This window comes from Neovison vison, chromosome 11 (genome assembly GCF_020171115.1).
Source record: "Neovison vison isolate M4711 chromosome 11, ASM_NN_V1, whole genome shotgun sequence".
NCBI classification, from domain to species: Eukaryota; Metazoa; Chordata; class Mammalia; order Carnivora; family Mustelidae; genus Neogale; species Neogale vison.
The window spans coordinates 87,561,265-87,577,454 of NC_058101.1; the positions used below are offsets into that span (position 1 = coordinate 87,561,265).

At 35.5% G+C, this 16,190-nt stretch overlaps 1 protein-coding gene across 1 annotated transcript in view; it reads right to left on the minus strand.

The window, feature by feature from the left end:
• Positions 1–16,190, minus strand: part of SPATA5 (spermatogenesis associated 5) — a 352,343-nt gene that overhangs the window by 272,051 nt on the left and 64,102 nt on the right. Inside the window, exon 11 of the mRNA XM_044224059.1 lies at positions 3,327–3,536. Coding sequence (XP_044079994.1) covers positions 3,327–3,536 — 210 coding nt within the window. The remainder of the gene's footprint in view (positions 1–3,326; positions 3,537–16,190) is intronic.

The following is a 16,190-nucleotide window of genomic DNA, read 5'->3' on the forward strand; positions in this document are numbered from 1 at the left end:
CAAATTCAAATTATTTTGTACCTTTAATAATAGAACAGTAGGAGATCTAGTTGAATAAAGAACAGTAAGTACTTAGAATCGTGCATACTTTGAATAAAACAGTTTCCTGAAAATGGGATGTATTTTATAGAATTCCTCCTTGAGACAAGTAACAGAAGAAAATTTCCCCCCAAAAGTCAAGCATACCCTAAGCTCATTACATTCTAGTACTCACCAATAACAGCTACTAAAGGACTTGCTCAAAATCCTTGTCAAATGCCTAACCACCCTTCTTCCAGAATCAGTTAACAGTTCTTCAAAAGGTAAAGCAGCCCAACTACCCAAGGGTAATTAATCTGTTGCAGCACTCCAGACAAAAGCAAGAGAAGCAGAAAGGAAATTTCAACTGGAAAATATTTTGACATAATTGACACAGATGACAAACTAAACTTAAGCATATGTCTACACAAAAACACATATAGGTGCCAAAAGATATTAAGAGTCCACATAAGCCAAGGTGAAGTCTAAACTCTAAGTATACATCTTTTAATCACTGTTTAGGAAAGATGCAGAAGGGAAGCTAAATGGTTCTTTCATAAACTCAGAGAAAGAAAGCCTGGGTGGCTCAGTTGGTTGAGCAGCTGCCTTCGGCTCGGGTCATGATCCCAGCGACCTGGGATCGAGTCCCACATCGGGCTCCTTGCTCGGCAGGGAGCCTGCTTCTCCCTCTGCCTCTGCCTGCCTCTCTGTCTGCCTGTGCTCGCTCTCTATCCCTCTCTCTCTGACAAATAAATAAATAAAATCTTTAAAAAAAAAATGTTTCAAATCTTTAAATTCTTTATTTTGGGAATTAAAGATAATTACAACTGTAAAAAATGTTAGGGAATTTTTTCTTTCAATACATGTAAGATACTTGTATTTTCCAAGAGGCTAGAAAAATACACTATCTACATTTCTTCAATCATTTTCAAAATCTGTCAGACTTGTGATTTCAAAAGCTCAAACTTAACACTTAAATCCCTGGGAAAAGAAACACATATGTTGCAACCAAAAACCAACTTTTCTTCATAGAAAACAACAACAACAACACAAAACTAGGAAGAATATATTATAAATTCCCAACTTCTTTGACTTCATTTCTGCATACATAAGCTATATGACATAGCTACTTTAAACCCTTCTCACAAGCAATGATGAGACAAGATGAAAAGATTGATGAAAATGCAGAGAAAAACAAATTTTTTCATGTTCCCAACTTTTTCTTTTGGAGATTTTTAAACATGTAGGAAAACTTAAAAAATAGTAGAATGAACGTTCATTGTTTATTAAATATAATCTCCAGCCAGATTAAAAAATTGAATAACACTGCCAAACTATATTAAAATGTATATTGAATAAAAATCCACCTTAAATAAAAACTAGTAAGTAGGATACTAAGCAAGTATGAACTCAATTGAATAAAAAAATTTCTTAACATCACTTATCCTTGTGTGTGTATGAGCTAAAAGAAAAACGAACAAGAGTTTAGTGAAACAGCTCAAATAAGTTAACACAAGCATGGCTATTTTACATGAACAGTGTGCAAGATAAACCTTTCAAAGAATCTTTGTACATTTTCTCACAGTGAAAAAAGTAAAACTGCCTAAAGTTCTTAAGTGTTTCATACTCAAAAACAGTGATAAATGTATTTCTAAGTAATCCTAAAATATGCCAGAAAGTAGTCCTGGGTAACATCTGGAATAGTTATCTTAGATTACATAAGAATGAGATATTAGTTCGTAGGAAATACATGTGCTCCTCTTTGAGATTCCAGTGTAAATAACTGTCAGTGCAGACCTCATCAAATAAGTTTCAGATATCCAGCAGACAGAAAAAAAAAAAAAAAATCAAGGGTTACAAATATACTACTGTGGAATACGCAACAAGGTAGGCATAGAAAAGTGGGAGATGACAGTAAAATGAGTAGGAAGTTCCAGTAAAACAGCTATGTCCATTACCATGACATAAGAGAACAGGGACCAAAGAGAAATCAAGATACCTCTGAAATTTCAAAATCACTCATTACCCCAACATTTAAAGCTTCAAATTTTAAAACTGTGGTTGTGATTCAGTTTAAGTGATCATAGTGAAAATGGTCTCTGACCCTATCTTCGGTATTTAATATATTTCACAAGATAATAACAAATACGCAAACACTAGTGATTGTGAAGATACTGATTCTTAAAAAGCCTAAACATATCTAAACATTATTCCAAAAAAAAAATTTAAGTAAAAAGTTGACTCTACACTGAAATAAATTTTATGCTTTCAATTTCCAAGGATTTTATTCAGTGTTCTAAGATTGAAAACACATTTTATTATGAAAAAAATTCCTTGATACTATCAAAACAGAGCCTTTTATCATGTGCTTTTTCTGAAATGAATTTGATATTTAACAGAATGATATTTGATATTTAACAGAATATAAAAATATTTATTTTTGTGATAAAGTCCATTCCACTAATGGATTTAAGGATTTATATATGTATATTTAGTAACTGGGTAGATGATCATATTGCATAAAAATTAATTAGAAATTAATATCTGGCCCTGGGGTGCCTGGATGGCTCAGTTGGTTAAGCATCCAACCTGATTTCAGCTCAGGTCATGATCTCAGGGTCTTAGGATGGACCATGTTGGGCTCCACACTCAGTGGGGGAGTCTGCTTGAGGATTCTCTCTCTCTCTGCCCCTCCACCTGTCCACATGCTCTCTCTCTCTCTCTCTCTGAAATAAATAAATAAACCTTAAAAAAAAATTGGCCCTAAAGTCAAAAAAACTACATGTCAAGTAAGATGATCTACCCCAAGTAATAGGGTAGGGCAATGAACAAATAACATATGTGAGTGTTTCAGAATATAAAACTTGTACAGATATTCCTTGACTAGAAACATGTTTTAAGGAATTTAGTTTTACCACATAAATTATTTAATTTCTTTGAAAACTGTATATAAATATTAAATCCACCTCATATTTATAATTAAGTCTTAACTAAGCAAAAGAGATTATTAGCACAATTAAAAACAGGAACTAAACAAGACTGGTTCCTATTATAAATGGATATAAGAAATACTGAGAATCACAAAACTAAATAAAGTAGTCTTCTATAGTCCACCATTTTTGCTGATTACAAGCACTAGTTTATTTAGAGCTGATCCCCCTATATTATATTGCCATCAACCTCAAAGAAAAAAAAAATCAGCTACTCCTTAAGATGCCTTTTCATGTTTTTCTAAGGGTAAGAATCAGATGATGGGTGTTAGTGGGGTTGGAATGAGAAAGTGGCAATTAAAAAATTTAACACCTTACCTTTATAGCTAGGAAATTCAGGCCACTCTCATTGGCCAAAGCTTTTGCAATCATTGTTTTAGAGCAGCCAGGTGGTCCATACAGAAGAATGCCTTTAGGTGGCTGAATACCCATTCGAATGAAAGACTCTGGGTGTTTCAAGGGCCACTCCACAGCCTGTTTCAATTTCAGTTTGATATTTTCCAGTCCTCCTATATCTGACCATGATACCTGTAAAACAGAGCATTATCTAAATGTAAGTTTTGCCAGGAGAAACAGAGAGGAAAAAAAGAATCAATAAAAAGTGCAAGAGGGGTACTAGAACCATTTAAGAATTTAGAAGATACTTAAAAAGTTCTATCAAGAAGTAAATTACAGTACATGAAATGTGAGCTATATATTACAGAAATACTAAAGAAAAAAGTTTCTGCTTGTATCAATAACTGTTTAAATGACTGAACAAACCGTTAAGTCTATCTTCTATTCTAGATGGCTTAAAAAATTAAGTTACATCTGTCTGAAAACGGCCTGAATTAGTGATCCAAGGTCGCAGCTACATATATCTTTTGGGAAAATTTATTTGCATTATGTAATACTTCCAAAAATATTTCTGTAGATCCTTAGGGAACATACGATTTTTTCCATCTTTGACATATTCAATAAGTATCCTCAAAATTTTGTTCCTTTTTCTCAACAAAGAAACACCTACCAAAATAAGACAACTCTTTACATGCTGTTTACTTAGTAAATATCCATTAAGAACTACATATCAGATAACATATATAGGAATAGAAAAATAAGACATGAGTACAAGCTTTACAGAACTTAACAACCTTACCAGTAATGTGTACATAAATAATCACAGTACAATGGAAAGGATGCTAAGCACAGTAACAAAGACACAGAAAAAGCTTTTGGGAGTTCCCAGGAAGAAAAGATTACTTCCAGCTGGAAGGCAAATCTGAAAGTCAACTTCTAAAGCACGGATGAGATCTGGAAATGTGAAAACAGGGCAATGGTCGGGTAGAGGCCAGAAAATTACAAAAGGCTCAGAGGAAAGTATGAAGGAGTAAGAGAAAAAAGATATGAGGGAGAAAAATTTAAAAAGGAAAGTAAGTTGAAACTATGTAGTGGAGGACCCTGAAGACTAGATGCTGGAGTTCAAGAACCTCTCTCTTCAACCTCTTGAAGATTTTTAATCTGGAAAGTGATATGGTCTGATCTGTGCTTTAGGAAGACTTCTCTGACAAGATTCCTTAGAGAGAAGAGAGAATGCAGGGATATCAATTAAGGACCTATCACAAGCATTATTCAAATAAAAAAACAAACTGAAATGAGGGTAACCACATGCAGAGTAAAGACACACCAAGAGTGATACTACAAGCCCACAGCACGAGGGTTTTGAGGTTAGAGTAAGAAAGAGGGAGAATTTCAAGTTGACGATTTCAAGATGAGTTGATAGAATATGAATTAAAAATAACTTTAAGGGGGAAATATAGAAGATAGATTTTTATTTCTCGATTTAAGAGTTGAAACATAGAACAGGATATTCAAGAGACAAAAAGGGAGCAGTTGGAATGTAAGCATCATAAATGGAGCTCTGGAAAGAAGACAGGACTGGAATTTCAATTTCAGAGATCTGCATAAAAACTGCCACCGGGGGGGGGGGGGGGGGGGCGGGGGGAGAGATGTGGGTGAGGGGCAGATTGCTGGGCACCACCTACATTCCAGAGACCAGGGGGAAAAAAAGAGAAAGAAAAGTTCAGAAAAAACAAACAATTCACAAACCCAAAAAAGAGAAAGGTTTTGTTTGTTAATATCAGGAAAAGGGGTTTTTTGTTGTTGTTGTTTTTAAAGAACTTGTGAGTTTTAGAGAGGGGATACTTCGCTGTTGTTTTCGGTTTTTGTCCACAGAACCAAAGAATGCTATACTACCAACCACAATCCTGGGATCAGATTTAGTTATTCTTTTCTAAATTGCTTAGAATTTATTTTTAAAAAGTAAGATTACTGGATTAAGAGGCATGAACATTTTTAGGTCTCTTGATGCATGATGTCAGTTTGCTATCCCAACTGCTTTATCTATTTTAGTAGCATGAATGATACGTGTATAAGTTTCCCTTAGTATCATCAGCCTTGGGTTTTATTTTGCCCTTTTCCCCCCTGATTTCTGATTTCACCAACTAATAAAGCTAAAGTTAAACTTGAGATCAATCCACATAAGCTTATGGCCCTAAAAATACAGAATCAACAAGACTGTTTACATAACAGTTACTGTTAAAACCAGGCCTGCCTAAAAATGTAGTGAATTGTCACACTAACTCAAAATGTAGTGAGTTGTAGTGAGAGGTAGTTGCTGCTTCTGCTTTCTGGTGTCTCTGATTTTTATTTTTCTTTTTAAATTAAATTTTGAAAAATTTCAACATACACAGAAATTGAAAAATCAATACCATATGTGTATATATACTTTTTGCCAAAATTTGCCAATTTTTAATATTTGCCACATATGCTTTAGTGCATGCTCTCGCTTTCTCTCTACATACACACACACACACACACACACACACACACATTTTATCAATTTTTAAATTTGCCACTGAATCTTTTTAAAGTAGGATGGGAACGCCTGGGTGGCTCAGTTGACTAAGCATCTGCCTTTGGCTCAGGTCATGATCCCAGGGTTCTGGGATCAAGCCCTGCATTGGGCTCCCTACTCAGCAGGGAATCTGCTTCTCCCTCTTCCTCTGTTCCACCCCATTGCTCATTCTCTCTCTCAAATAAATACATAAAATCTTAAAAAAAAAAAATTAGGATGCAGATATCAAGACACTTATGAATAGTGCAGCATACTCTCAAAGAAATAAACATTCTGGGGTGGGGGTGCGCCTGGGTGGCTCAAAGCCTCTGCCTTCGGCTCAGGTCATGATCCCAGGGTCCTGGAATCAAGCCCCACATTGGGCTCTCTGCTCAGCAGGAAGCCTGCTTCCCCACCCATGCCTGCCTCTCTGCCTACTTGTGATCTCTGTCTGTCAAATAAATAAATTTTTAAAATCTTAAAAAAAAAAAAAAAAAGGAAAGAAACATTCTGGTAAAAGAGTGTTAAGGAGGGTAGTCAACAACTATCAAAAACTAAATAGAGGGGCGCCTGGGTGGCTCAGTGGGTTAAGCTGCTGCCTTCGGCTCAGGTCATGATCTCAGGATCCTGGGATCAAGTCCCGCATAGGGCTCTTTGCTCAACAGGGAGCCTGCTTCTCTCTCTCTCTCTCTCTCTCTCTCTCTCTGCATGCCTCTCTGTCTACTTGTAATCTCTCTCTGTGTCAAATAAATAAATAAAATCTTAAAAAAAAAAAAACTAAATAGATCAGTAAGTACACAGTGGAATATACATACACACAAACCGCAAACACACAGGAGCACATACAGACAGTATATACATGTTATATATAATGTATAAACGCTGTATTTATAATAATTACCAGAAATGTAAAAGTAAAGGAACACTCCTTAAATTTGTGAAAATTAAAATAATAATCTTGCATGATGCCCATTCAACTGTTACTATGCAATTATTTTACCTGTACAATGAGAACAGCACAATGTCAATGTGCTCCACTAGGAGCAGACTTTCCATGTCTTGGAGCATGTTTGAGCTTCACTTTTTTTTTTTTAAAGAGAGGGGGAGAAAAAAAGAGAGAGAGGAAATGGGAAGGGGGAGAGAGAGAATCTTAAGCAGGCTCCACACCTGGCGTGTAAGCCCAACTCGGGGCTTGATCTCACAACCTTGAGATAATGACCTGAGTCAAAATCAAGAGTCAGATGCTTAACCAACTGAGCCACCCAGGTGCCGAGTTTTACTTTAAGTAATGTAGCCTTATAGCAGAACACTTACTCAAGCTAATTTAAATAAGTACACATACACAGATAAAATTTTCTTAAAGGTTAATCCAGAATTACTTTCCTAATCAATGATATTTTATAAAAAATTCAATTATATGCCTATAAATGCCTAGGGAGTATTTTTTCTCAGGTTTTTATGAAACTAAGCCCGGCAAAATTTCATTACAATAAAATTTGGTTTTCAATACATTTGTGTGTGTTTAGTTTTAAATCAGTCTTTTAAAGAAAGGGTCTTAAAAAAAGAGTTTTTTAAAATAACTTAATATCAGATATTAAGTACTTCCATGAACCACACATGGAAATCACCAATATAAACACAAAGAAATCCATGTGCTAAAAGATGATCTCTGTAGTTAATAAGGATCAGGGAGTACGAGCAAACAGAGTCACCTAAACCAGAGTTGGAGAGGGCTTATCCGCGAAGCGAAATTAGGGTGCTTTTAATAGGAAAACTGAGTGTTCATTGCATGGAAGATGCCAAAACACAGATGCCACTGTATGGACCTAGTAGTCTGTGCGGAGGAGTTGGCCCACTGCTCTGAAAGATGCAGCAAAAGAGAAGTGAAACAACCTTGTACCCTATCTCTCTGCTGAGAGAGAGCTCTTGTTTCATCAGTTGTTCTTCCTCTATTACTGTTTTGATTGTATTTTTCATATATTCTTTCCTCGGCCTACAAATATTCCCCGTTTCTCCCTATCCTGCAAAACCTTACTTTGATATTGTATCTATCTAATGTTCTATCGTCATTTATCTCACCACTAAACTTTTTGAAAGATAGTTAATACTCTTCTATTCCTACTGTATTTATATCTCCCACTTTATACTTTAGTTTAAAGTATTTATCTTGCCAAGTGGTAGGAAAAGAGTATAAAAGAATAAGATAGGGGCGCCTGAGTGGCTCAGTTGGTGAAGCGTCTGCCTTTAGCTCAGGTCATGATCTTAGGGTCCTGGGATTGAGCCCTGCATCGGGCTCCCTGCTCAGCAGAGAGCCTACTTCTCCCTCTGCCCCTCCCCACTGCTCATGCACATTCTCTCTCAAATAAATAAATAAAATCTTTAACAAAAAAGAAAAAGGATAAAGATAAAACGTTTAAGACTGGTAGGAATCCAGGGAGTTGAGGGAGTTACACCAGAAGGTCTATAGCCTCTCAGGAAAACATGAGGTGATGTCATGTGCAAAAATATCAATTAATCTAACAAATACTGACTAAATGTCTATTTCATAATATGCTGGATGCTGGAGACAAAATAGTTCTTGGTCCTACTGAGCTTCTGACCTGACGGAATGCTCCCTTAAAGGGATGTAATTTCATAATTAGGCAATTCCTATATGGCATGGTACATGCTATAGTCACAGAATTTAAATGCATGGTCAAAAAAAAACTTTTCAAAGGTGACATATGAAGTGGGATCTGATAGCACTAGTCAGCTGAAAATAACAACAGGTGCCATGGGAGAAAAGAGAGTCAAAAAAGCATCATACATTAGAAGAACTAAAAGTAATTCAGTATGACTAGAATTTAGGGAGCCAGGGAAGGACAGAAAGGAGTAGAAACAAAGAAAGTTAGTTCGCAACAGAGGAAGCTGTCCTACCTTGAAGACTCATAAGGCATCAAGAAGTTTAGACCTTATTTTGAGAGATACAAAGAACAAGTTAATCAGGGAAATGACAAGATCAAATTTCTGGAAGATGACTGTGGCTACAAGACAGAGTAGGGATTAGAACTTGGAGGGGATTTCTACAGTAATTCAGATAAGAGATGGTAATTATCTGCACTAAAGTAACAGCAGTGGAGCTATACAGAAAAAAAATATTAAAGCTTTATTAAACCACAGTAAACTATATTAAATAAGACAAGCCAATGAGTTTTAAAAATTAATTAGATCTGAAGAAGGGGTGATGAAAAAGAACATGGAATCAAGGGTAATAGCCATGATTCAGACTTAGGCAACTAAGTAACTGAAAATTACATTAAAAGAGAGGTGCCTGGGTGGCTTACTTGGTTAAGCAACTGCCTTTGGCTCGGGTCATGATCCTGGAGTCCCAAGATCAAGTCCCACATCAAGCTCCCTGCTCAAAGGGGAGTCTGATTCTCCCTCTGACTTCTCCGCTCTCATACTCTCTCTCTCAAATAAATAAATAAAATCCTTAAAAAAAAAAAAAAAGAAAGTTATATTAAAAGAGAAAAAGCAACATGTTTGGAAATTAAGGAATAGTTTCCAATTATTATACTGTGGTTGGAATTTACAAGTGAAATAAATTCAATAAACCAAGAAACATCTTCTATGTGCTGAACTTCTGTTAGGAACTGTAAGGGCACAAAGATGAATAGGAAAATGTCCTCAAAATTTTATTCTCTAGAAAAAGAAATAAGAAAAGCCATCCTAAAAGATACAGTCTTTGTCTAAAGATATAAAATAGCTCTCTTTACACGAAGAAATACAAAAACTACTGAAAAAAAAAAACGAAACAGTTCTACAGTTCTCAAACGTGAGATGGTGAGGATAGACATTTGGAAATTGTGCGTATATATAAGAGTTATATCAAGGTGTTAGAATGTGAAAATGATAGGAAATGAATGAAAAAGAAAGGCAATAAAAGAAATTCATCAAAAAACCCACTACTGTGGTCAATCACATAGACAGCTCGCTACAACTAAGTCTAAAGCAGTTTCCTATTGTCCCTTGCCAACTGGCTGTAAGGTGAGTTGGGAGCAATGAAGCTGACCACCTTTCCATGCCACCATCAACCATTCAGAAAAACCAGTAAGTGTCTATCTCATACTCAGTCCCATACCAGGTACCAGTCTATAAAATCCTTGCTCGTAGGATTAAAACACAGTAAATAAAAGATCAAAAATAAATTAACTCTAATTACTGCATGGGGAATGAACTTGGTAGAGAAGGTAGGCGAGACTGGATATGGAAGAGGCAGTTAGATGGTGGCTTGGAGCAGGATTACAGCAATGAGATGGCAAGGAGGGCCAATTTGGGCATGAGACTATATTTTGTAGGCAGAACCAATAGGACTTACTGATTAGAATGTGAGGGAATGAGAGGGATCAGAGGTAACTCCTGAAAAAAAAATTTGGCAATTCTTACCTCATATGATATATAGCCTATAAGAAATTACGAAGGCCAATATAAAAATTATCTTTTTTCCCAACACCTCAAAATAGTCATTGTTAATGGTACCTTCTAGTCTTTCAAATGTGTATATGTTTTCACTGAGATCATAAGGTGTTCACAGTTTTATATATTTTTTTTAAACTTCATATTTTTTATATTATAGATCTTCCAGTTATTGTATGACTTTGGGTAATTTACTTGCTCTCTCTAAACTTTCTCAACTAGAATATGGGGATAATAAAATCTAAGCTTCAGTTTTGTTGTGAGAATTAAACAGTATAGTTTATATTAATTGCACTTTGCCTGGCACACAGTAACTAATAAATACTAGGTATTAGCTTATTTAAATGTCTGAAAGATGATTACAATGAACAGTTATATTTTGAAGGATTAGTGACAAAAGATAAAAGCCAATCAGGCACCTGAATTTGTAGTTTCATGAGCAATCCTGAACTACCATAACTTTTCTATTCTTTAGCTTTGCATCTGATCATTTACATTTCTTAAACTAAAGGTAAGTTTTGCATTTTAATTTAGCACCTAAATGCTAAATAAATAAACAAATTATGAATAAATCTACAGCTAAGATATTAATTCAAAAATTGATATAAATCAGCTTAAAGAGTTTGCTATTGCACAGAAGAATCTTAAAGCATAGAAAGCCATGGGAAAAGTTAGTCTGTTGGAGAAGAATAAATACCAGCATGAAATCAAAAAATCCTAAAACTAGAGCAGGAATTCAAAAACTAGCTGGTTCACTATTCCACCTTCAGACAGCTTTTCATCTTTCAACTCTCTCATCTTTCAACAAATACTATTTAATGCTCTTTAAAAAATTTTAAAAAAATTCTGTAACTCTCTTTTTAATAAGTTACACTATATCATAACTGCCAGAAAATTATTCCTACAATCTAACTTAAATCACTTCTGATAATAGCTGGGTCCTTTCTTTCTTACTTAGTCCTTATGAAAACAGTGAACAGCTGCTCACATGTGGCCTTATAACTTTTTGAATTAATAATAAAGTTAGAAGTAAAGGAACAGCTGTCAAACAAGTACAGACAGAGCAGTGAGATAAATTTCCCAAGGGAAATGCCCTCCACAAACCTCTTACAGTACTTTCTGGACAAGCATCCATCCAACAATACACAAACCAAAACCAAAACAAAACAACCCCTCAAAGTGCATACCCACAGAGGCCAAAAGACTTGATCAGGTTTAAAAAAAAAACAAACAAACAAACAAAAACAAGCAAACAAAAAAAACAACTTAGCAATTAGTTCCACAAGGACAAAGTAAAAACTAATGAACTCAACTGCAGATATTAGGAGATACACTGTGAGAGAGGAATTCAGTAGCTCCTGAGGCACTGACAGTCTTTACACATTTGTGAATCAAGATGCTCATATCTGCTACATGCCAAGGTTTATACTGCCAGGTACAAAAAAAATTCTTTTCAAAGTGTTATTTTTATAGAAAATATTGTGACAAAGTACTTTTCATTTTGTTCTTTCATGCTAACAAGTCCCAGCAGGAGGACAAGAAGCCAGGAGTAGCAAGTGAGTTGGCACCTGTTCAAAATTCTCTGCGGGGTCACATTTTAACGTTCAACCAATTCAAATATTATTAAATATTTATTTTGTTTAGAAATCATAAACATCTCAAATTACTAAAGATACTACATAATGCAGAAAGAAGTAAGTTGAGAAAACCCAACCTCCAAGATCCAAAAGAAAGATCAATACACTTGCAGATGCTTCTTTAATGGAGGTAAAGCAAAATTAGGAAGCGGTAAGTATTCAAACTGTGCTCTTAGATCTAAGTGAAAATAAGTGAAAGACATTAGCTTTATAGAGTGAAAAGACAAAAAATATTTTCCCCCATGCTTTTAAAACACATTCTATGGATGTTCTTGAGGGTAAAAAAAAAAAAAAAAATCAACCTTTCAATTGTACTATAGTGCTATAAACTACAGCCTCTCTCTCTCCACCCAATCCATTAAAAATAAAAACTTCAGAAAAAAAAAAAATACAACAGCAAGAAAGATAACTAAGTGAGGACTCCGAAAAGTAAAGTAGGTGAATTGCGAAGGGAAGTACAAATATAGAGAAGTGCTCTGCACAGGGTGATAAGGGATGCTGAGTATTCCAAGTATGTTTTCCTTCTCTTTTCTCTCTCCACTCAGTTTTTCCCCCCTCTTCCTGTTTCACACTTGGTTGAAAATACCTACCAATTTCAGAGGTAAGAGTACATGGAGCTTAAAAAAGTAGATGAGAAAGAATAAAACAAACTGCACTCCAAAACTTTGCCATTAATAGCAAACTGCCACTAATCTGGGTGATTTTGTTGTTCTTTAGTAAATCACATTATGGACCTCACTGGAACATATAAAGGCTATGGGAGACAGATGCTCCTATAACTTCCAATTAATAAGGAAAACAAATTAAGGCAAAGAAGAAATAAACTAGTCAAGTAAAAAAATTATAGGTATCCTCCCAAATTATAGATATCATGGAAAATATGATCAAGTTAAAGGCAAGTGTTTTAACCAAATTTCAAACTGTTTAAATTTCATAATCAGTTGAATGGTTACATTAAAATCTAACTTCAATTTCTAAAATATCATTACCTTACAATCAAACTTTAATTAGGTTTACTATGATCTGTTTTCAGAAAACTGGCTATGCATGAACCTTATAAATATAAGATCATATTATTATTTAAATAAGCCTCCCTTAGAAAACAAAGCCATACAAATTAATTCAACTTAAAAATAGATAGGGGTGGGGTGCCTGGGTGGCTCGGTGGGTTAAGCCTCTGCCTTCAGCTCAGGTCATGGTCTCTGGGTCCTGGAATCGAGCCCCGCATCGGGCTCTCTGCTCATCAGGGAGCCTGCTTCCCTTCCTCTCTCTCTCTCTCTGTTTGCCTCTCTGCCTACTTGTGATCTCTGTCAAATAAATAAATAAAATCTTAAAAAAAAAAAAAATAGGGGTGGCTGGGTGGCTCAGTCAGTTAAGTGACTCCTAATTTTAGCTCCAGTCACAATCTCAGGGTGGTGGGATCAATCCCCACTCCCAGGGTCTCCAGAGTTGGCAGGGAGTCTGTTTGGAGTTCTCTCTCTCCTCTCCCTCTGCCCCTCCCTGTTGTGAGCACGCTCTCTCACTTGCGTTATTTCTAAAATAAAGAAATAAATCTTAAAAAACAAAAAATAGTTACTCATTTCCAAAATGAGCTTTTAAAACACAACCTACTTTTGCCATAAAAGCAAGTCCAGGAAAAATCTCATAAAAAATGGAAACTTTAAACAAGAAAAAAATAGCAGCAGCAACAACAACAAAAAAGAAAATTCACCATGAAAATGATATAAAGTCTCACTTAGAAAATTCTTCATGTCTCATTAAAAATTTTATATTTTTTATAATTTACCAAATTCCTTAAATAATCTAACTGTGAAGAGAAAAAAATGCTTTGAATATTTAAGGAAACTGCTTAGAAAATTCCTGCCATTCTTACTCTGGCATAGCAGAACTGGGAAAAGATAAAGGAAATGAAAAATGTAAGAACAGAACAAAGAGAAAGGGACTTTTACAAACTAGCCCCCCAAACCCAGGCACTAAACAAGCATAAGTTCCACAAGCTTCTCAAGTGAATTTTCAATTAACCACAGGTAATAGGTGACAAAATGTCCCAATACTAAAGAAATATAAAAGGTCCGGAAAAAAAAGTTTTAAATAGTAAAAATTTTAAAATGAGTTTTGTCCTGATTATTGTTCTATGGGAATTGTAAGTGAATAATCAAACAGAAGGTCTCTTTTGTTATATATGCATGTATCACCAGGACCTTCTTAAAATAGTGCCTATGTATTACACATGCTCAATGTCTAGCAAAGGAATAAATTAATAGGCAGACATACATCCCTTGTATTATTTTAAAAATAAAGTGGCAAGGGGTGCCTGGGTGGCTCAGTTGGTTAAGCGACCGCCTTCAGCTCAGGAGTCTGAGTCCTGGAGTCTGAAAATTGAGTCCCGCATTGGGTTCCCTGCTCAGTCTGCTTCTCCCTCTGACTCTCCACTCCTTGGACTCTCTCTCTCTCACACACACACTCTCTCTCAAATAAACAAAATCTTTTAAAAAAAATAAATAAAGTGGCAAAAGAGGGAGAACTAGCAGGGAGGTGGGCTGGTAGAAGGTAAGATGAAAAAAACAGAATTAGGAATAAACCAGAATGTGTAGTCAGACCTAATGAAAAAATGTTGCTAACAAGTAAAAGTGTACAAAGGCTATACGTATGCCTTGCATGACATTTTCTAGCCCAGATCTGTCCAAAGAGTTGAATCATAAATTCAAACCATTTTCTCTGATCTCCTTTGATGGTTGGTTGACAATAAAAATTTTTGCATAATGGAAAGAAAAACCCTCCCCTGCCAAGACTGTACAAAGAGATGCTCCAAATTTTTGTGAAATAGGAAACAAAGGGAAAAGGTCCCCTCTATGTCAGAAAACTGAGCAATTGTATAAGCAAATTTCCTAAGGAGCTTCAACTCTGTCTCTTGAGATATATAGACCAGAAAGGGAGTTCCGACATGGGAAAAAAACCAACGCTGGCCAGAAAGTCAAGATGTTGGGGAAAAAAGATTACTGTTGATTTTGGCTTGAGGCAACAGGTATAAGGAGAACACCCTGACAGAGGAAAGGGGATATCAGAAAATATTTCTTAGAGCACAGTCCTAATGGCAAATATTGAAAAAAAGAACAAAGGATTTTACCTTATAGTTAAAGCTTGTCTTGAATGCTGAATATGCTACATGTAACAAATGAGGGTATGAATATTAGTGGGATAGAACAAACTTGGGAACCTGGCCTGAAAGACACCACAAGACAATTCTGGGGAATAAGCTGCCTAGAGAAATGAGACATATATTTTACACATGTTGTGCGTTCAGTGAGACAGGTCAAACAAGTCTCAGGAACTAAGCAAGCCTACGTGGTAGACCGTTGAGCAAAACTTGACTCTCCTAGAGTAAAATTTGTTTGTCTTTTATAACTTCTAATAGGTATGGGGGCTCATATGTTAACAAGTATCAACAAGAGAGCCAGACTCCCATAGGTATAGTTGGTAGAGGTTTAAATATCAAATATCCATTCACTTACTCATTTATTCTCTCACTCACTCACTCTGATATATTCATTTTACTTCAAGGTTATTATGTTTGGAATGTCTGGCCAGACTCTAGGAATACAGGTAGGTATACAGAATGAGGTATGAGGAATGAACAAAACTGACACAGTCTCTACATCATTGAACTTACTGTCTGGAAGAAGAGGCAGACATTTAAAAAGTACATTAACAACTGAATAACATAAAAGAAGAGATGCATATGAGGATAATGGCAGAATCATACTGAGGGACCTGAGTTTTACTCTAGATTCAAATCTGATAAAAGAGACTCATTTTAGCTTCCCTAATCTGTGACTTGAGCAATTACTACTCTCCTTCTTGGCTTCCTTTCTTTGCTATCGCTAGGCAAATCTAAAGTTGTATACATTAGACATCCTGACACTTTATTGAAAAAAGCATAGTATGACAGTTAAACATGGATTAAAAACATCAACAAGAAAAAAGAAAACAAAAAAAACCCATGGAGAACAAATTCTGCATATGAGCAGCACATCCACCTAAAATCTAGTTAAGTACTCATGAGGGGCTGAGGGATTTTTAAATCAGATAATTAAATGTTCAAAATTAATAATACATCCTTGTCAAGCCGGGATGAAAATGGCCTTTCACCTCAGTGGCATTCCTCTCTAAATCCCTTAATATCCTAGCCTAACCATAATAAAAATAGCAGTCAAACTC